The sequence below is a fragment of the Botryllus schlosseri genome, chromosome 12 (assembly GCF_051294905.1).
Source record: "Botryllus schlosseri isolate E-star chromosome 12, Bs_hap1, whole genome shotgun sequence".
NCBI classification, from domain to species: Eukaryota; Metazoa; Chordata; class Ascidiacea; order Stolidobranchia; family Styelidae; genus Botryllus; species Botryllus schlosseri.
Genome location: NC_137247.1, coordinates 5,088,426 through 5,111,291, shown reverse-complemented (window position 1 = coordinate 5,111,291; position 22,866 = coordinate 5,088,426). Strand labels below are relative to the sequence as shown.

General features: G+C 41.1%; 3 protein-coding genes across 3 annotated transcripts in view; 1 reads left to right on the top strand and 2 right to left on the bottom strand.

Moving 5' to 3' along the window:
- The window catches only part of LOC145452698 (uncharacterized), a 32,049-nt gene extending 25,735 nt beyond the window's left edge, over positions 1–6,314 (bottom strand). Inside the window, exon 1 of the mRNA XM_080330863.1 lies at positions 6,157–6,314. Coding sequence (XP_080186989.1) covers positions 6,157–6,217 — 61 coding nt within the window. The 5' untranslated portion in view covers positions 6,218–6,314. The remainder of the gene's footprint in view (positions 1–6,156) is intronic.
- Positions 6,315–15,572: 9,258 nt separating this feature from the next.
- Positions 15,573–16,834, top strand: LOC145452150 (NADH dehydrogenase [ubiquinone] 1 alpha subcomplex subunit 5-like). Its single transcript, XM_080330374.1, has 4 exons — positions 15,573–15,681; positions 15,734–15,816; positions 16,413–16,574; positions 16,634–16,834. Exons 1-4 carry the CDS (start codon positions 15,588–15,590, stop codon positions 16,796–16,798), a joined length of 504 nt encoding a protein of 167 aa, XP_080186500.1. The 5' UTR covers positions 15,573–15,587; the 3' UTR covers positions 16,799–16,834.
- Positions 16,835–18,608: 1,774 nt separating this feature from the next.
- Positions 18,609–20,461, bottom strand: LOC145452149 (nucleolar complex protein 4 homolog). The gene has a single exon (XM_080330373.1). The coding sequence runs from the start codon at positions 20,252–20,254 to the stop codon at positions 18,734–18,736; it is 1,521 nt and encodes a 506-aa protein (XP_080186499.1). The 5' UTR covers positions 20,255–20,461; the 3' UTR covers positions 18,609–18,733.
- Between the last annotated feature and the right edge of the window lie 2,405 nt (positions 20,462–22,866).

Sequence of the window (22,866 nt, the reverse complement as noted above, 5' to 3'; positions counted from 1 at the left end):
TTGTGGGCCCCGAAGTCCGTAACGCGCCAATTTCGAGATGAGAATTTTATGATCTACGCAATCAAACGCTTTTTTTAGGTCGAGAAAAATGCTACATCCCACATTTCGCTTCTCTGAGATATCATAATACTGTTCGGCCACTGTTAGGAGGGCATGAGCGGTTTGGTGTTTGTTTCGGAAGCCAAATTGTTGAGGGGAAATGACAGACATTTTGGCGAGGAATGAGGACAGGCGGGAGAGGAGCAACTTTTCGAATACAACCCCGATGCACGGGAGAACGGATATCGGACGGTAGTTGGTGACATTAGTTCTATCCCCAGCTTTGTGTACAGGACTACTCTGGCTTTTTTTAGATAGCTTGGGTAGACTCCATTTTCTATCATGAAGTTGAAAAAATGGGCCATATATTGACCGATATGCAGGCTTATCATTTTTAAAAACCATGATGGGATTTGGTCATAGCCGTCGGCCTTGTGCGATTTCAGTTTGTGGATGGCTACTTCTACTTCGTATTTGGTCGTAGGTTCAAGCACAATTGACTGGGATATCGATCTCACCTCTGACCTGGCCGACACAGGTTTTGTAATAGAAGAAGCAATATTTGGGCCTACGTTACAAAAATATTCATTGAAGTGATTCGCGATAGCCGCCGGGTCTGAAAGTTTGTTTCCGGTATCCGAATTCACAATTTCCGAAACAGACTTATGGCCTTTTTTTTCGATGTAGGAGAGAGTTAAGTCCTGACCATGTTTTTCGAGAGTCCTTTATGTGTCTGTTGAAAAATCTCTCATTGTACTTTGCTTTTGCCTTGGAAATGAGATGCACGGTGCGATTCCTGAAACGTCGAAATCTTTCTCGTTCATGTTCTGGGCAGTTCTTGGTGTCTATTCGGTTATGCCACCGGTTACGTTTACGGATAAGTTGAATCAGCTTTGTGGTCATCCACGGATTTCGCTTCAATTTTCTTTGACTTCTCGAAAGGCGCTGTAGAGGTGCAAATTGTTCCAGCAGTGATTTGATAGCAGACATAAACTCTACAAATTTTTCGTCAAAGTTGTTTACCGAGATGTGGGAGATGGCTGATGTTTGAAATTGATTGAATGCGGCATCATCGAGCGCTTCTTCGTCCACTAGCTCTCGTCGTCTGCAGAGGTGATATGTTTCGGGGGGTGTCCTTTGTTGTTCTTGTGAGAGAAAACCAATATGGTTGTGGTCACTGATTTTTGCCGAAATGACAAATGGAATGATTTCCATGTCGCGCGAGTTGGTATATATGTGGTCGATCAAAGTCCTTGACTTATCGGTTATGCGTGTAGGCTCGGCTCCAACGCTTTTGCAAATTGGTTCATGTTTTTCGTGGGATGACGGTATAATACGGCCACAAGAAAAGATTTGTGAATTCCAATTGGGTGATCAACTTCCAGCCATAGCTCTTCGCAATCTTTGACATTCAGATCGTAGTCCGTGCAAATTTCGTAAGGAATTTTTTCTTCAATGTAAAGACCAACACCTCCGTAAGATTTCTTTGACTTCGGTGCCGGAGTATACTCGAAGTTGTAGCCCGATATATCAACGTTTTGCGTGGGTTTGGTTGAAAAGTTTATTTCTGAAATTGCTACGAGGGTAGGTGACTTCAGGTCAACGATAAGGTCTTTTAACTCATCATGGTGGGAATTAGATTGCAATCCTCTAATATTTGTATGAATCAAACTAATTTGTTTACCCTTCGGGGCTTGCAGAATTGATGCCATCTCGTTGATCGATATTGAGTTACACTTTCTGATCAGTGGGAAACTATTCTTATTCGTCATGATTCCGAGTTGACCCAAATTTCCATATGTTAGCTTGTCAGTGAATGGAGATACTTATGCGTTCGCGCAGTTCGATTCGCGACACGCAACACTGGCTTGATCCAATTATGTGGGCGGAGAGCGCTACAGATAGCGATTTTACAGTAGCATATATCGAAATATATTAGCACCAAACCTTTTAGATGATTAATATCAAGTAGAGTTTCGGTTCAAAAATTGCTATGTATTTTGTCCAACGGTTGGCGAAGCTGGGTCCGAATAGGTAATTAATTGTCTGACGGTTGGTGAAGTATTGCAGCCAATGGTAAATTCCCGATGTAGCAACCACAGTTCTGTTCAGTCTTGATATCCTATTTCCAAATGATATACCCAGTTCATCAAACGTTTTGCGTCTTCAACCGATTTCTTGCTGTATCGTTGGTGTGTCAATTTGGTTGGTGAAAGTTCTGTCTATCTAACTCAGGGGTGGGCAAACTTTTGAGCTCGCGGGCCGCATTCGACATCTGAATCCATTCGCGGGCCGCACTATATAAAATTGGGACTATACACCAAAATGCAGTATTGGTATTTGATTATATCATATAGTAATGACATGGAGCTAATATATATGCTTATTCAATGCAAACCAAACCAAACAGTACTTTGATGATATCGGACAAGCGTGAGAAACAGTGGCGAGATTTCATAGGCTGGTCGACCTCAATAACCAATTTGTCGGATGTCCTGATTCTCAGAACAGGATTGAAATTTGAATCTGTGAGCAGCGATCTGTTCATAGATTTACCAATTCCACTCTTGGTACAGTTCCAGGACACACAATGCTGACAGCATCATAACCATGTTAGCTTCAGACACGCTTCTACCATAGTGTCCTATAAATGGTGTCGACACAAGCAAATCTCACGGCTCAGTGAAATTGAATCACGTCACAATTTCCATTTGGCTACAGGCAATTTGACGGTCAATTTTGACCGGCTTGTCGAGCATTAAATTTGGTGAAACGGGTATCAATCGAAAGCTGTCTCTGCACTGATTACGAAAATATAAATTTTATTCCGCTCGCGGCCCTCTGTTGGGGTGCTGCCAGTAAAACTGCACTCAAGCCACTGCAGAAACTACAGCATAAAGTGCTCCGAATCATAGCTAGGGCCCCAAAGGGGCCTGGCTGCCCATCCAATAAGTCGCTGCTGAAGAGATTCGGCGTCCTAAATATAGAAGATATGCGGAAACTAGAAATCGCCAAGTTTATGTATCAGTTTCACTGCGGTCGTTGCCCCGAATATTTCAATGACTTCTCTACCTCTGAATCAAAAGCGCACAGGTACAACACACGCGCGTCCACGTCGTCCAAATATCATATGATCGACCGAAAAGATCATCGCTCCATCAAATATGCCGGACCTGATGTGTGGAACAGTATCCCGCCGGCCATCCGACAGTCGACGAGCATGTCCACATTCAAGTCGAATTACAAGCAATTACTACTAAATAAATACAGTCCATCCTCAAGATTACCGGACCACGACTGACCTATCGATCTCGCTTCCCATGACATGCCACCCTATTTCTTGTCGCATTCTTTTTCTATACTATCTTCTTTACTTTCATTCAGTGTGCATGCCTCCTCTTTACATCGCCTAGGCCAAGGTGGGTGTCAGATTCCACAGACTACTCCTTGTCGCTTCGACATATTCCTGTCTTTTCATTGTATCGCATTTTTGTGGTGTATTGAACTGATAAAATTGCTAATAAACCAATGATGATGATGATGATGATGGAACCCCCACAATCAGCCTCTAATTTTTAATTGTTATGGAGATTGGGACGCAACAATGCTGTCTGGCGAAACGAGAGACGCAACAATACTGTCTGGGTTCTTTTTTCTTGTACTATTCTCTCGTTTCGCCGTAATAATTCTAAGATGGTGGTTTTCAAACGGAGGGTCGCACCCTCCTTGGCGGTCGTGAAAGCATCGGAAGGGGGCGCGAATTGTGACGTGATACAATTTCACTGAGCCGTGAGATTTGCCTGTGTCGACACCATACAGGACACTATGCTTCTACTATGTGTAGACAAAATATAAATACCCTAATTGTACGCATACAGAGAACGAATCTACCTAAGACACGCGCGAGTCGTTATTATAAGCACACCACTGAAAAATTTAAAACTGGACTGGCCAATCGGAAATCACACTCGTGATCCGAATTATGTCAATGTCGTTTAGGATTTCTGTGATGTTTACCTATAGATAACTAACCTACGGATAGATGCGCATCACGTGATTCGCGGTCGAGTGATGCTACATTCGCAGATTTGTTGTCGCTTCATAGCATGAAACGGCAACATAGTTGCTAATCCCATAGATGATAACGTGAGCGCTCAAATTTAATAAAGTTGATCTTATTTGAAAGCTACAGTCGCGATGATTCCGAAAATATACATTAAATTTTCATCAAGGCAATGTAACTACCCCAAAATAGCTTTCAAAATCTGAAAATCCGCATTGTTCTAAATAATCGAAACGACGCAGCACAATGACCATAACAATGGTCCTTGCGTGGTTGCGATTGTTCAGAACAATGCCGATTTTCAGACTTTTAGGGGTATTTCGAGGTGGTTCCATTGCCCTGATCAGATTTTGATGTATATTATCAGAATCGGCGCGACTGTAGCTTTCAAATAAGATCAACTATATAAAATTTGAGCGCTCAGGTCGTCATCTGGGATCAGCAATTACGTTGCCGTTTCATGCTATGAAGCGACAACAAATCTGCGAATGTAGCATCACTCGACCATGAATCACGCGCATTTATCCGTAGGTTAGCCATCTATAGTTTACCAGTTGAAACCTTTTAAACTGCGTGGGCCTTGAGATCGGGCTGTCGCGCCAGAAATTGAACATAAAAGTAATATAGGAAGTATACCCTAGAACAGGGCCGGCCAACCCGTGGCCCGCGGGCCACATGTGGCCCGCGAGAAGGTTTTGAGTGGCCCGCGAGGTAATTTCCGAAATTAGTAATACATTCAAAAATGTACTGCACAGATTGTGAACTTGCAAGGCCAACCAAAAATGTGATTAGTCTGGCCGCAACACTTGAGATGTGATGACTAAAATATCAGTTCCGACGCATTGGCAGATCCATGAGCCAGTCACATTTTTGTAGATCTTCGTACACTACAGTAAAGCAGAAAGATTTGCGCTAGATTTATCAGAAGTAAAAATTTTCTACATGCTTCGCGCAACATGTTGTCATTCGATTTCTTGCTTTTAATATTGTTACCCCATTGTGAAAACGAAAGAACGCCTAATGTATGAGATTGAGTCTAACTATATTCGCGATTACGAGACAAAGTGTCGTTCAACATATGCGACCTTGCGTTTGCGCTCGCAGAAAGACCGTCGACTATGAAACCTAGGCACACAATGATTGATGCATGTTGGTCGAAGCTTTCGATATCGATATGTCCAGGCACCGAATAGTCCATTTCTAGCAAACTGAGCCCAGCGATATACAGCAGGCCCGTAATATAGTCAAGGGACAATATTATTGACCTATGAACTTCGAAAAATTTTCGCGCTTTGCGCGGCTAGTGGCCCGCGCAATAGGTCGTCAATCAAATGTGGCCCTTTGGCTGAAAAGGTTGGCCACCCCTGCCCTAGAATCTTATGTGAATCGCGCGGAGCGCGAAAAAAAAAATCAGTTGAGCTCAGCTTCGCGCCCCCTTCCGATGCTTTCACGACCCCCAAGGAGGGTGCGACCCTCCGTTTGAAAACCACCGTCTTAGAATTATTACGGTGAAATATACTAAGAAAAAGGTTAATCAAGTCCCTGCATTAATTAGATTTTTAGTACGCATTTTATCAATATTTTTGATAAGTTTCTTTAGACTCTCGTGGGCCGCACAGAACGGTGTCGAGGGCCGCATGCGGCCCGCGGGCCGTAGTTTGCCCACCCCTGCTAACTGGATAAATCGACTTCTTGTCTTCTAGAATCCTGGATTTTCGACAATTATCATAGCTACATTACGGGAGCGCTGAAAACGCGTCCGCTCACCACGACGCCCGCATCCCATCTCAATACATTACCCAATGTATCAACTGGAACAATCGAATGCTATAGTAATAGGTTAATAATAAAAGGTTAACAGTGCAGAGCCTACAAAGGTTCGTTTGTGAATGCTACCCTCTAAATTTCTGAGGTTCACACACATAACGCGAACATGAATCTCACGTTCACATTCACACCATCACTACTAAATACCCAGTATTTATGCCGATACAATATCATGAATTTTGAAATTGATATATGAATTACAAATATTTATCTCATTGATAACTTACCAGCAGTCAACACCAGAACAATAGAAAATACGGAAACCAAGACACCAATGTCGGTTTTCATCTTTTCAGATATCGTCGTCAAATCAATGCCCAAACTAAAACGACTTTATCCGTCTGCCATCAATTGTTGCCGTCATATTCATATATACGAGCGGATACTAGAAAGAAGGCGTATGAATATCAGGAAGGAAGGAAATCAAAATGTGTAATAGTCTTGCAAATAATGTTCACACAAGTCTGACGAATCCCATTCAATTCTGAATTTGTGTAGGATGCTGTATGAGTAATCCAAGGCTCATTTCTACATATAGGGAACTATATTCTGCATAATGACAGCACAGTTATGCTGTCATATTGTCGCAACTGTGTCAAATTCACATGAAAGAGTATGGCTACGTGTCTTGTCACAGAATCACAAATGATACTCTGAAAAGTCAACGATTACACCCCAAACTGTTCGTAGCATATGCAATCTATAGAGGAAGTTGGTACAGTTGCTCACCAAATTTCACTCGATTCCAACCAGTAAAGGCCTCCGCAGATCCAATTAAAATTATTAAATTTAATATTGAAAATTGAAAAAAAAATCAAATTTTTCTGCCAACCCCATGAAATTGTTGAGCTGTGTTCAAAAACGTTGCAAAACAAATTTGAGTCAAATCCGACCAGTAGAAGCGGAGTTATATGAGTTTTTCGATGATAATCCTCGGATTATCCTTGATCGGTGGATAATTAGCGATTTATAAACGAAAAACTCACATAAATCCGCTTCTACTGGTCGGAATTGACTCAAATTTGTTTTGCAACGTCTTTGAAAACAGCTTAACAATTTCTTGGGGTTGGCAGAAAAATTTGGATTTTTTTTTTTTCATTTTCCATAATAAATTTAAAATTTTAATTTGATCTGCGGAGTCCTATACTTGTTAGAATCGAACCAAATTTGGTGTGCAGCGTTTTTTAGGGTAACCTGACAATTTAATCAGTGAATGGCTGGAATCCGAAAAAAAAGAAGTTATTTTTGAACAGCCCTACTGGTCACTGGTACGCGTCTCGGCTCTAGCACGTTCGTTGATGTCGCAGGTTGATCTGGGCTGCTTCTCTCCTGCGCTAACGTTCCTGCAGTGAATATACAAAAGATTCCAAAGAAACATCCGATTTATACATCGGACGAAAGGACTCCTATAAAGAAAAAGTAATTGAGGAAGCGTCGAAAAGAAACAATAGCATGGTTACAAACAGTATAATTTGACCATAATTACATAATGTGTCGCCAGACTGCGGTGATTGAGTTGGATAAATATTTGACTTGCGTTTTTATTCGTCATGCGTTACTATTGATATATTATGTTGATTTTATATTATAGGCCTAGATATATATAACTGCAGGTCAAATCCGCATGCGTCGGGGCGATCACTGCGGATCATTGCTCCTGGTCAGTGGTCATATAGTGTTCCACGCAATCATTTGGCTGAAGTTTTACGCCGGATTTCAGTCCTACCGCAAGCATACATATATTTGCCTTGGCTTGGGAGATGGGACCGGCACCGAATCTGCTCTCCTGGGTACATGGGAGACACCCAGCGGGAATCAAGTTCAAGTTTATTCATAAAATTTCATCACTTCAAAACATCACAAGACTGCAATACAATGAATGATAGGAAGATGCCGAAACGACTAGGAGTAGTCTTAAGATCAGACACCCAGCTAGGCCTAAGCGATGTAAAGAAGAGGCATGCACACTGATTCAAAGCAAAAGAAGATAATATAAAGTGGCAAGCGATAAAATCAGGTGACAAGGGACGGAAGGCGAGATAAATATCACGCCATGGTCCGGTAAATGGTGAGGGCTGACTAGTATTCATTCAGCAGAAATTGCTTGTATTTCGACTTGAATGTGTGTGGACATGCTCGACGACTGTCGAATAGCCAGCGAGATACTGTTCCACACTGCAGGTCCAGCATATTTGATTGAGCGATGATCTTTTTTATCAACCATATGATAGTTGGACGACGTGGACGCGCGTGTTTCGTACTTATGCACTTTTGATGCCAAGTTAAAGAAGTCATTGAATTGTTTGGCAGTGTTGGGATGACTCGAGTCATGACTTGACTCGAGTCACTTTGCTAAAATGACTTGACTTGACTTGACTCGGCGTATCAGAAATGTGGATTGACTCGTGACTCGGAGCAAAATTCACGAGTCAATTTCAAGTCATCAAGTAATCGGCGCAGATAAAACCTCTGTATATCTTGCATATTTTCGGATTGTTCGCCAAACGCTGGTGTAACCCGTGAGAGCGACTAATCATTCAATGCTCGTGCGTTTTGCTTAGCCTCCATTGTTCTCTCACAAATAAATTGACCGCAAACGATGTGATCGAAGCTTACAGCTTACGCTGCCGTAAACTAGTATAGTTAAGTAATTTAATAGCAAAATGTCTCTTTCTGTTCTCTGTTGTTTCCTTAACCAAACCTCCTGTTTTATTGAAATTGAATTCTATTATAGTTTATATACCTATCAACGATTGGCGCAGGCTCGAATTGTATCATATCAATTTGTAAATGGCTAATGTATTGCTTCTTCTCAATTCGTTTCTCTATTCTCTATTTTGGTGGGTAACTATAAACTGAGTCTATGCGATTAGTTACGTAATTTAACAGTTCTACGTATATGTTACCGATACAGCGCAATCCTGCGTCTACACTTAACTCTATATTCGTTCATCGGTTCAAAATCAATGACCACTCAATCTTTTCAGACAGCTATCAAAATGCAATGACGTAACCATGCCTCATACTTCGAAAACGCAACTTGACTTGAATTGTGACTTGACTCGTGACTTGACTTGACTTGACTTGACTTGACTCGACTTGACTCGAGTCACCTCCAAAAATCAAGTGACTTGACTTGACTCGAGTCACCTTCGAAAATCGATTGACTTGACTTGACTCGAGTCAAAATGTGCAAGGACTCGAAATGACTCGTGACTCGAAGTTAGTGACTTGATCCCAACACTGTTGTTTGGGGCAGTGGCCGCAGTGGAACTGATAAACTTTGCAATTCCTAGTTTCCACATATCTTTTATCTTTAGGACGCCAAATTTTTTGAGCAGTGATTTGTTGGACACACATCCTGGTCCCTTTGGAGCCCTGGCTATAATACGGAGGACCTGATGTTGTAGTTTTTGTAGCTGCTTCATTGCAGTTTTACTGGCAGCCCCCCAAAAGATGATGCCATATTGTAACTTCGACAGGAAAAATGATTCAAAGAGTATCAGAAGGACCCATACAGACTGGCATGTAGTCTCCAAGGCTGTAGAACAGACCACAGTTTCGTGATAACTGTTTTTCTTGTGACTGAATGTGACTCTTCCAGCAGGACATGTTTGAGTCTAGTAAACCACAATGTATTTCGCATTTTCCGAGGTGGAAATAGGTTAACCAGCGATGGTGACAGTTAATTTTATTTTCGGTGTTCAAGGCCAATAACTGGGATTTCGCGGCGTTGACGAAGAGATTATTGTGGGTCGTCCACTCATGCACCTAGTGCATTTGGTCACTGGTCACGGCACCCAACTTAGCCTTAGAGCAGAGGTCTCAAACTCAAATGTGCTCGCGGGCCAGTTTTCCTATTTTGACGACGCAGCGGGCCGCAGCATTTATAGGGGTGTCTTTCCAAGTAGGCCTTATTTGGCGGTAATGAATTGTCCTATTGAAAGTGAGCCGATCAAGCAGACTATCAGTAAACACACATCGTCAAAATGTGATTTAGGCTACTCTTGTATAAATTTAGGCCTGACAAGAAAAGAATCATCACATTTATAACTATTTGAATAGAATTGTTGTTGTACTTGATATAAATTAATTATAACATATAGACACCACATGGGCGGACAAATGTATGATGCCATTATAAAAGCATAGTGTCCTATATGGTGTCGACACAAGCAAATCGCACGGTTCAATGAAATTGTAACACGTCACAGTTTCCATTTGGCTACAGGCAATTTGACGGTGATTTTTGACCGGCTTGCCGAGCATTAAATTTGATGAATCGGGTATCAATCGAAAGCTGACTCTGCACTGATTACGAAAATATAAATTTTATTCCGCTCGCGGCCCTGGAACCCCCACAATCAGCCCCCAATTATTCATTGTCGATTAGATTGGCAGTGTGACCCAGCAATGATGTCTGGGAAACGAGAGACTAGCTCAAGAGCAAGGATGCGGCCGAGCGGCGAGAGTGGGATCACATGACGTCGCGGCAATAGCGATGTGCAAACGCGCCACAGAGAAACGCTGCGCTGTTGATACTTTTTCTATGCGTTTCGGTACAAGCGAGCACACACCAGCCTTTCCTTGACTTGTAAGGGTAGAACTGGGTCCACAGAATGTATTAGGGCCCTACCAATTTTCGCGCAATATCCTTCAGCTGATAAAGATATGTAGGCTACGTCTAAGTAGTCTACATTGGATATGTCAGATTATTATGATATCGATTGCCTTAGCCCGCTCGTTGCGTAGGGCTCCAGAGACACGTCGCGCTGTTGATGGCGGCTGTCGATACTTTCTATAGTCGCTTTTATGGTTAAGTGTGAGCAAGGAGCATTGAGCATGAGCATACATTACAATAAGCTTTTATTTGATCTGTATGGGTAGGACTTGGTCCGCGAATGCAGCAGGTAAAATGTTGATTGTTGAATAAAGTTTAACAGCAGGAGTGTCGAATTAAACTGGTATCGCTGTCCGGATTCAATCCGTTACTATAGAAAGCTTGCGGGCCATACCTGCCAAATGATTCCAAAATGTTACCACCAAATTCATACCTTTGTTTTTCACTGGAATATATCTGATATCACTATAAACGTTGACGTTGGAATTTGGTTTAGCATTTTTCAATCACCAAATAGTTTTTTGAATGCCGGGGACCTTTTGCGTCAAAAGTAATACAGTGGTATCACAGATATTTGAATTATATTCATTCTGTAGCTTGTATATATATTCGTAATGTAACTTACGTAAAACGGATTTGCAGTGTTTTTTTCGCATCTGTGAATAACTGAATGTCCATTGTCCATTCGGCCCAACAGAGTTTGCACTTTTTCGCCTTCTCGGAATTTGGCAAGGTTACCGACGTGGTGCTTATGGGGACTAGAGTGAAAACTCAACACTGTAGTTGCATTACTACAATATGATATATTTACATTATCTAAATTTGCTGTCTTGAGTGAATCTTATTACTTGAAAGTATATTTTTCTTACTGGAAATATCTCTAACAGCTGAAGGATTGCGTGAAAATTGGTAGGGACCAAATACATTCTGTGGACCCAGTTCTACCATTATAAGTCAAGGAAAGGCTGGTGTGTGCTCGCTTTTAGCGAAGCGCATAAAAAAAGTATCAACAGCGCCACGCATCTCTGGAGCCCTACGCAACAAGCGGGCTAAGGCAATCGATATCATAATAATCTGACATATCCAATGTACACTACTTAGACGTAGCCTACATATTTCTATCAGCTGAAGGATATTGCGCGAAAATTGGTAGGGCCCTAATACATTCCGTGGACCCAGTTCTACCCTTACAAGTCAAGGAAAGGCTGGTGTGTGCTCGCTTGTACCGAAACGCATAGAAAAAGTATCAACAGCGCAGCGTTTCTCTGTGGCGCGGTTTCACATTGCTATTGCCGCGACGTCAGCTGATGCCACTCTCGCCGCTCGGCCGCATCCTTGCTCTTGAGCTAGTCTCTCGTTTCGCCAGACATCATTGTTGCGTCACACTGCCAATCTACTCGACAATGAATAATTTGGGGCAGATTGTGGGGGTTCCAGGGCCATGAGTGGAATAAAATTTATATTTTCGCAAGCAGTACAGCGTCAGCTTTCGATTGATACCCGATTCATCAAATTTAATGCTCGGCAAGTCGGTCAAAAATCACCGTCAAATTGCCTGTAGCCAAATGGAAACTGTGACGTGATACAATTTCATTGAACCGTGCGATTTGGCTGTGTCGACACCATATAGTAGGGTTACCATACGTCCTCTTTTAAGAGGATTTGTCCTCTTTTTTGACTTTTTTGAAAGTGTCCTCGGAGGACGCCCTTTTGTTCTCTTTTTTGAGATTTTGTCCTCTTTTTTGAAAATTGAGGTCAGATTTAGAGCAAATTGCGAGATATATGCCGTAAATTAGCATAGAAGTGACACTCCGGCGGGTATTTCGGAGTGAACAACGGTGATTTTAGCATTTTAGCTCTGGGCGGAAAGATGACCTTTTTTTTTTTAGTCATCCACCTATCAATGCGGAAAGGAAAACGGTATTTTGAGGTCTGAGCGGAAAAGATGACTTTTTTTTTTTTAGTCAACCGCTCACAAAGTGGAAAAAATTAACTGGTTTTTGAGAATTCTTCTCCGGTTTTGCAAGTCTCAAATTTCTGAAAAAGTGTCCTCTTTTTGGATTTCCAAAATATGGTAAGCCTACCATATAGGACACTGTGATAAAAGCTATCGGGTTATAATTTTGCAGCTACTATGAATATTTTGAATTGAACAGATTGATAAAGAGACTGATCTGATATCAAAACATTTTTAGGTTGAGCATTCCAATCCAGGATTCGGGTATACTTTTGATTAGTATAGGCTAATAATCTCATGGCCAAATATCTTCAAATATAGGAGCAGAAACAAATATAAATATAATATAAATATATTAATGAATGTGTCCTAGTGATTGAAATGTCGGAACGCCGAACGGCCCATTGTTGTTACATCGTTGGAGCGTACCACTACGGTACTCGGTAGTCGGTACCGGTAAGTGGCCTAAACAACATGGTTTAGCGACCAAAGATGTAACTGACAGATTGCCAATGCTTGCCATAACTACTTGCTTAGTTAGCGAAATACCAAGCTGCTACCTTCTGATCTATTACTATTCCCCTGATACGCGATTAGTTTGTTGCGTGTTGCGTCCATGGTTATAACAAATTCACGGCATTCCGAGTCACTCCGAGAGTCCATTCGAGTCATCTACATTTTGCCATCGAGTTAGCCCGAGTCTGAGTAATTCTAAGAAAGGTCGCGTCCAAGTCCAACTCACAAATTTCAGTCACGAATCGTCTAAGGGTCATCATGAATTGGAAATGTGGCGAAATGGAAATAGTGAATATTTCACTGCATGTTAGCGTTTGCATTTGATGTGATAGTGAAGTTTGATGAATTGTTTCTGGCTTTCAGGGCAATTTAAGAGGGGATTTTGTCTTTATAACAAGAAAAGATACATGCGACACTAAAATATTTTCAAATTATTAAAAATCTAAAAGGTCGTCGCGGGCCGCACAAAATGCTCTGGCGGGCCGCATGCGGCCCGCGGGCCGCGTGTTTGAGACCTCTGCCTTAGAGGATGAGCAAGAGAGGAGGTGGGTAGCATCAGCGAACAGTGTGTGGTATTCAATGAGGAGGACTCAGAAATGTCGTTTACATATAAGGTGAAGAGGACCGGCCCAAGCACTGAGCCTTGGAGTACACCACAGGTAACTAGTTGAAGAGAGGACAAATGTTAGTGATTGAAACCATTTGTTGGCGTCCAGTGAGGTACCTTTTCATGAGATCCAGTTGTGGGCCCCGGAATCCGTAACGTGCCAAATTTTGAAAGGAGAATATTATGATCAACACAGCCAAACGCTTTTTTTTAGATGATGTGGAATAGTACACCCCCCATCTCGTGTCTCCAGAATATTGTAGTAGGCCTACTGCTCGGCCACTGTTAGGAGGACATGTGAGTTTTGGCGTTTATTCCGGAATCCAAATTGGTGAGGAGAACTCTTGAATGCGATAATAAGGAAGTGTCCAATGAGCTACGGTGGCTGCCTCGTCAACACAGTCAAACGCTTTTTTTAGATGATGGAGAATAGTACACCCCACATCTCGTGTCTCCAGGATATCGTAGTAGGCCAGCTACTGCTCGGCCACTGTTAGGAGGGCATGTGAGTTTTGGTGTTTATTCCGGAATCCAAATTGGTGAGGAGAACTCTTGTATGCGATAAGGAAGTGTCCATTGAGCTACGGTGGCTGCCTTAGTTGAAACAGTGTAGTTGGAATTGTACATCACACGTAAAATATTCTGGTATTATAAATTACCCAGTAATGTTTACTGGGAGACCATGATATTGGTCCTGGCTTATTGAATCATCCTTCTCTAGCAATAGGGATTACGTGATCTCATTAACACCAATCGGACAATAATTTAATTTTGTAGAAGCCGTTGAGGATTCGAGCCTTCTTTTCATTTCTTAAAATTGTTGATGGTAATAGCGTAGCCTTGATATAAGCCTATATGGGCTATGGTAATATATTAATTGGGCATTGCAGACATCTCGTCGCTTACGCATACAACCGGTTTTATATTGGATACACTGATCTATATCTAGCGAATGTCAAATGCGTATCGAATCCCTTAATTTTACGATATCCGACTTGAAACGATTCAACTCCCTCCTACGTTTTCATTGTATCACAATTTTAAAGGGTTTTGAATTTGAACAAATTCGTAATGTCGGAACCCAGATCCGTGGTTCAGACTTGGACAACTAGATAATTCTAGTTATCTATAGATAATAATAGTTGTCTAATTTCACTAAATTAGATCGAAATGCCAGTAATATAATTATAATCTGATTTGAAAAAGCTGGGAATTTTCTAGTTGTCCATTGTCCAAGTATCGATAACTAACCTACGGATAGATACGTAACACCCGTCGTCACGCTCGCTTGCCCGGAGGAAATGCGGACTGCTCAGCAATCTGGACGCAGCATAATTGCTAATCCCATAGATGATGACCTGAGCGCTCAAATTAAATAAAGTTGATCTTATTTGAAAGCTACTGTCACACTGATTTCGAAAATATACATAAAAATCTGATCAGGGCAGCGGAACCCACTTAAAATACACCTCAAAGTCTGAAAATCTCCAATGTTGTAAACAATCGCAACCATGCAATTGCAAGGTCATTGTGCTGCGTCGCTGCCTTTGTTAGCAACAATGCCGATTTTCAGACTTTGAAGGCTATTTCGAGCCGGTTCCATTCCCTTAATGAACTTTTAATGTATATTTTCGGAATCACTGCGACAGTAGCTTTTCAAATAAGACCAACTCTATTTGTTTTTGAGCGCTCAGGTCGTCAGCTATGGGATTAGCAATTATGCTGCGTTCAGATTGCTGAGCAGTAATTTCCTCCGGGCAAGAGAGCGTGACGACCGGTGTTGCGTATCTATCTATCCGTAGGTTATTTATCTACAGTCCAAGCATAGCAATTTACAACGCAATTTACAACATCCTCTATAATGTCATATTTGTATTGGGTTACCTACCCACTAGGGAGAGCTATAAACCACAAGTTCACATATTAAGTCTCCATGCCAGCTACGTTGTAAATTGCTATGGTCCAAGTCTGCCGTGGTTATTCTATCAATTTTTCAACTTCCATTATCACATGCAATCATGTTCACAAGCTTGATTTTATCAGTTTTCAAAGTACGTCATGCATACTCGTACATTTAGGAGACAATTTCAGTTTGATTGACAGGGTCATCTCTCGAGACAAGTAAACGGCTGCTACTTCTACGGAACTCGGCTGTAGAACAGAGAAATATAATGGCTTCGAAAGTGGTGAGTTAATTGAATGATTTGATTTATGAGAACCGCATGATGGTTAACCTAAACCTTATGATCAAGATCTGCCCGTTTTTCAAGGACTGCACACTTCCACATCCATTTATTCCATATAATAACTGAATTATTGTTGCGAGAACATATACAATGTGTCGAAGAGTATGGTGTGCATATTCTCGAATTAAGACCATCCGGCAGAGCATTTGACAAAGAACCGTAGTTCCAGCTGTCAGATTCTCCGATTTTCAATTACTGGTGTCAACAATGCAACCGTTGATGTACTATCATTCGAAAATGAATGATACACTCCTACTACATGTTTATCGTTTGGTTCTGCTATCAGATGTTCCATCTTAATACTCCATATATTGCAAAACCAAACACAGTTTTTATCATTACGAGGACAGAGTATGCCATTCCTGATCAAGAATTCCTAAATGATATTCCATCGTAGGAACTGACTGATTGAAGTGCCTCATCTTTCACTGCCACTCTGAATTTGATAATGGTATGCTGAATTCCTCATAGGAATTGCTCCGAAATTGCACATAAATGGAGCAATTATATTATCCATGTCAACCATTCATATTCAGACCACTGGCCTGGTGGGAATTGCAGTCGAGGCAAATGCCATCCCGAAGTTGAAGGGATATTATTCCAAAGTTTTAAAAACCCTCGGGACACTGCCTGCTGAGGCGGAATATAGAAAGAAAACCGAAGCAGTTATCAACCATCGGCTCTCCATCGTAAACAAAGTAAGAGAATTCAAACCACTTTGTTGTATTTATTGGTTTAAAATATTGTCGCTTTCTAGTACACGGACGTATCGCTTATTGAAAATGCGATTGGCAGCGGACAAGTTGAAGAACTGTTGATACAGGCGAAAAAAGAATTGAAACTTGCCAAGTCAATGGCGCAGTGGAGCCCTTGGGAACGACTCAGGACTGAACCCCCTCCGGGACAATGGAATTGGCCATAGATTTAGATTGCTTGGAATAAATTTTTGTGCTTCTAACTTCTTGATTCCACCTTATGCACAACTAGCAGTAGTCTTCAGCAAAGGTTCGCCAATGTCACCAATTATTCTACTTAAGGAGCATTGTCAACGACTATCTCAACTCTGCCAGGAAATAGTTCATTATTCAAGTTGAGTAGCACTATAGATAACTAACCTACGGATAGATACGCAACACCCGTCGTCACGCGTGCTTGCCCAGAGTGAATTACTGTTCAGTGCTCAGCAATCTGAACGCAACATAATTGCAAATCCTATAGCTGACGACCCGCGTGCTTGAATTCAATAAAGTTGATCTCATTTGAAAGCTACTGTCGCACTGATTCCGAAAATATACATTAAAATCAAATCAGGGCAATGGAACTCCCTTGAAATGCACCTCAAAATATGAAAATCGGCATAAACAATCGTAGCGCCGCAGCACAATGACCATAATAATGGCCCTTGAGTGGTTGCGATTGCTCAGAACAATGCCGATTTTCAGACTTGAGGTGTATTTCAAGGGGGTTCCATTGCTCTGATTAGATTTTAATGTATATTTTCGGAATCAACTTTATTGAATTTAAGCACGCGGGTCGTCAGCTATGGGATTAGCCATTATGTTGTGTTCAGATTGCTGAGCAGTAATTTACTCCGGGCAAGCAAGCGTGACGGCGGGTGTTGCGTATCTATCCGTAGCTTAGTTATCTATAGTAGCACCAAAGTTGACAACCATCTCTATTCTCTAGCTGGATCTGGCAACTATCTGATTATTTTACTTGAGTACAGCATCCATGTTGAGTGTTCGAGATAGCAGCCGACATTGATGCTGCTCATGTGCTCAAGTATAGCTGACGAAATTGACAAAATTGATACAATCGTTGCTTTCAGGATAATAGAGTTATTTACATTGACCCTAATTTTTCGGTAATCGACAACAGACATCAGGGTCGTAATGACTCGCATCGTGACTTTTTGGAGACTCGAGTCATTGTGCACGACTCTAACCACGTCATATGAATCGTGACTAGGACGGCCAAGAGAGACATTTCATTCAACTTCGGAGAATAGTGAAGTCACCACATCATTGGTATTTCGTCTATCAATCCTGATACTTGGAAAATAGGGCCAGAAACTGTAGGGACTGAGGAAAATTACGATATTTTTATTGCGAGCCATTCGATATCACTCAGCGGAGTTGAAAAAAGTTGGTTGAACTCAAAATTCAACACAATTACACGGACTCAACCCTCTGCTCACTGACTTGGACTAAACTCGGTGATGGATTGAAAATAACTTGACTCATGTCAAAACTATGAGATTGACTTGTGACTTGGTTACAACCCGGGCAGACAGGTACTTGCGGATTATGAGAATGCAGTGATAATTACCGCAATTACTGATTAGCCTCTGACACTGCAGCCCAAATTTCGAGCAGTAGAAATCAAATAAATCAATGATTTGTAAGGACATCTAGATCAGTGGTACCTAAATGGATCGCCCCTGGGGAAGAAAATATTAGAGCGTTCAGTGAATTTTATTGATAGAAAAGCGACTTGTGTTTGACTCATTCCATGAAAGGTTGGGTACCACTGATCTAGATGTTATTTCCTGGGGCCAAATTCCATTACAAATGTAGCCCTAATATAGAATCAGCTGGTTGCAATTTTTATTGATTTTAGCGCTATACTACCCGAATATTATGACTTGAGGAATCACACAGACCTATCATCACAGAAGTCTGGTAAGAATGAGATATGTCACTGACCAACTCCGTATGCCAATCACCACACCATTCTGAATTGTCATCTTCATATATAAATGAAGAATTTAATAATTCATAAAACTAGAAATTTCCACACTTGTCAAGTGAACAGCAAAATGGCAGTGTGGCTCATGCAGTATAGAACTAGCATTGCACTACAAAGACCATACATCTGTCATTACATCCTCGAACCCACCAAACAATCCCTTGGGTTTCTTGTAGTTCATAGGTGCTTCCTTGAAGTCTTTTTCGGTCAATGAATCAAATATATCCAGATATGTATCATCCAAGAGACTAAGAATGTCCTGCTGTGGACCTTTGTTCAGTTCTTTGACGCACTCCGTTACTTGTGGCAAGAAGTGATGGTTCAACACACCTAGTTCCCATAAAGAACTTTCCAATGCTTTACACAAGGCCGGATCATCTTGAGACGCCAAGTACGGATCACCTTTCATTAACGACTCCTTCGATTGGGTGGACTTGGGACGATTGATCAACACTTTGATACTTGGGTGTCTTTCAATCAAAGTCAAAATAAAATTAACCAATAGAGGCTGAGCATACGAGGGAGCAACGAGCAGCAACCTTGAAAGCTTTTTTGCAAATGCGGCAATCAAATACGATGGCAAATGGGAGGAAGACAAAAATATATTCAGGAGATAGAAAAACCTTGACTGATACCGAGCGTCAAAAATCCTTGGATGGATGGTACCGTAAAGTTGTTTGTAAAAATTTGGGTATTCCAAATTATACTCCGTCATCAAAACAAAGAGTCCGTGTAGTGAGAGTAATGCAATGCTGCCACCCTGGTGGAAGCACTTTGTAAAAAAGTCAGTGAGGACACAAGGCCCAGCAAAATTTGGAATAATATGTTTCTGCATAAGACAAAGAGTCTGTTTGATTGTACGGGTATCCAAGTTAAGTCGTAGGAATTCAAGCCATGATTTACCAAATGCAGTTCGAATCCCTTTCATATTAACTTCCTTTTGCACTTCAGGACATGGTTCATTATCAAAATCAATACTACACTCTGCAATTACATCTTTCAGATTTCCTTGATATAATGACAATCTTAGACTTCCTTCCGGTTGCATTTTCTCAGCGGTCATGATTTTTGAGATATTCTCCAATATAAGGTATGTGTTTTGGATAACCAGCTGATTGGACTGTATTTTTAGTGATTCATGTATGCATTTCGGCATAATCTTCAGAATGAAGTACCTCAAATCGGCCAATTGCATAATATCTGCAATTCTATTTTTCAATGTGGAAAGTTGCTTGCAGGTGATCAAACTGACGAGAAACGCGGTGATAACTTTCTCTGGAAAATCAGGCGAACATATCATTTCTCGCTCAATCATAATGACACACGACATAAATCCGATATCTTGTACATCAGTTTCGAAGTTGACGAAATCCAACTCTTTAGTGAGAAACTCTTGGTACCTCTCACGTGACCAGTCCAGGAATAGTTGAGCTTCTTGACTTTTATGACCATCTTTTGTACTTTTCTCCTCCGACAATGTTCTTGCAAAGAATGAACACAGACCCCTGGACACAATTCGCACAACACCTGTGATATTTTCTTCTAATAGTGCTAGTAATTCCACAACGTCGTTGGCATGCTTTCTGTCAGAAAGTACTCCGGCGACCATCTTCATTGCCTTGGCCTCCATTACAGCGTACTAAGAGAAACAGCCTGGATGGAAGAATAGACCCGAATCCTCGATGTAAAGAGTGATGAGTATGATAAGCATTGAGCAAAGCGGCATGGATACAATGCTGAAGCTGAACGCATGTTTCCAAATCCTTTTCCGAAATTGATATTCGAATCCAAATCCAGATCCGGTATTTACAGTATTTTGTACCACGCTCAGGCTCAAATACATGCCAATAACGCCAATTCTTTGCAATATCGCGTAACTATTGACAAATGTTTCTTTATTTTATTTTAATTTCATTTAAAATCCAGTTTTTCAAGGATTCATTTGAATCCGGGGCCAAAGTACGTAAATTCGTTTTTCTTTCAAATCCAAATGCATGCCTCTCCACAGTCTCCAGTCTCTATGCGATACGCAATAGGCAAAGGTATATTACACTTTACACATGTGTGATTGTGTCGGGAGTCTAGCAAGACAGGTCACAGGTGTATCTGTATATAGTTATGGCTGCAATCGAGCTAGGATCATGCAAAATTGTAAATGCATAGTGTCATGGTGTTTTCATAGTGTCCGAAACGAAACCTGTCTGCTTCGGTATCGCGACTTGAGCAATGAGCAAATTGAGCATTCTTGTGAATGGTTGGTGCGTACGATATATTTCGTTTTTAGTATATTTCCATCGTAGATATCCTGTGTTGTTAATCATATGCTATTGCCTTATAAAATGAGGTATTAATTATTCATGTTTAATATCTCCCCATTCAATATCATCAATTATGGATTCAATATCAATTGCGTCGTTATAGTATGTAACTAGGGGTTATTTTCTATATTATGGCGTCATCGTCCAGCAAAAAAATACCATTTATTCGAACACCTGCTATATTTGTGACGTAACTGTTCGATTGGAATTTTTGATGCACCTGAATTTCACATAGATACCAAGGAATAAAAGCTGTTATTTGGTTGGATAAGGTTGTGGATAATTCCAGCAATAATTTCATTCATGTGTTCTGGTCTCCAATAATCGGTAACGATTTTATCGAATGGAGTTTCGACTCCAAATGAATATCTGATAGTAGCCGCAGTAGCCAAGTCAAATTGTGGAATTATGAATCCATAAAGAAAGCCTTACAATGCTGTATCTGCACCTTTTTTGTCCAGCGGCATATGCACGTTATGCACTCATGGTATGCATATTCATTATTCACAGAACGTGCATTGCATGAGTCGGTGTATATGCCTCTAAAACATCAAGGACAAAAATATACTTCCATAACGCCCTACGTCCTATCTGTTTTGTGCAAATATTTAGTGTAGGCTATAGTGATAAACAGCAGCGAACCTTCTTTTCAAATAACATCATAGAAATTGGTTGGACTTTTATTATTTCAAAGCTAATGCAGCTGAATTTCTTGAAATACGTGGTCATGTCTTGAAAATCCTCGCCTTCGATTTGGTATATGAACGAGTGCCGAAAATCCATTTCCCCAAAGACAGGTGGTGGCGAATGTAATATTAACGCATGGCATAACGCACTGGACTGGACGACACTGGAAATGATCGAGGCGAGGTTTCAATAGCTATATTTTGACAGATTAGGAAAAACCTTCAGGAATTTCTATTTCAAACGACTGTTCACAATTTTGTGACACTAACAAACTAAATCCTTTAAATCACTTGCAAACCACATGTCCTGATAACTTCACCCATAGCCTACAGTGATGAAAGCAGGGTTCCAAAGATGTAACCGCCCGTTGGTGGTTTTAGATTTCAGAACATCACTTGACAATGTATATTTAGAGTGTACGCTCCACTCATCAGTCTTCGCTATATAGAAGGGGCTGTTAACCTGGGGTCCAGGAACCCATAAGTAGGGCTGGGCAAAATCGAGTACCTGAGTGATTCGATTCTGAATCACGTAATATGCTTCGAGTCGAGTCGATTAATCGAGTATCACTCATTATGACGTCACAAAATAATGTATAATGTCGAAGTTCAAATATGTACCTTTTATGCCATCACAAAGAACATAATGCCTGTTATCCGTCACGATAAAGTTACTTTGGTATTTTTCGACCATGCCGACTTCCTTAGCACTTCTTAACAATCTTGTGCGATAATCATGACTTCGGAAATGTGTTTTTTCCAGTAACGTTCATAGCTTTGTACTATGTCTGGTATGCTGCGACACGGTCAGTCCAGGTTTCAAGGCTTTCTCGGTGGAAAATAGTATCAAAACTATAATTCTCGTTGATAAATTAACTGTCAGTTGCGAGGAGCGTATAATTTCAGTACTCGAAAAAATCGTATTTTACTACTCGACTCGAATCATTAAAATTGATACTCGATTCAGATTCGAGTACTCGAATCATTGTGCCCAGCCCTACCCATAAGAGGTCTGCGAAGATGAAACATTAAGGCGACCGCGAGGCTATATATTTTTCATTCCAGAAATCCACTCGTTTCCATCCGCCTCATCATTGTTCCAATTAAACCAGACAAGCAATTCGCATAATTATGAAACCACCTTTGTAAATGGTGATTGAATAAACCACGATAAGGCGCCAGTACATGGGTTTTCAACCTTTCATTTCCCCCGCTCTCCTCTTCAGAGATTTTCGTGC

Excerpts from the sequence above, each read along its gene's own strand:
- LOC145452150 (XM_080330374.1), top strand. The coding sequence starts at position 15,588 with ATGGTCCAAGTCTGCCGTGGTTATTCTATCAATTTTTCAACTTCCATT. Across the intron at positions 15,682-15,733 it reads TGATTTTATCAGTTTTCAAA|GGTCATCTCTCGAGACAAGT; the intron begins GTACGTCATGCA and ends TTTGATTGACAG. Across the intron at positions 15,817-16,412 it reads ATATAATGGCTTCGAAAGTG|ACCACTGGCCTGGTGGGAAT; the intron begins GTGAGTTAATTG and ends ATTCATATTCAG.
- LOC145452149 (XM_080330373.1), bottom strand. The coding sequence starts at position 20,254 with ATGGAGGCCAAGGCAATGAAGATGGTCGCCGGAGTACTTTCTGACAGA.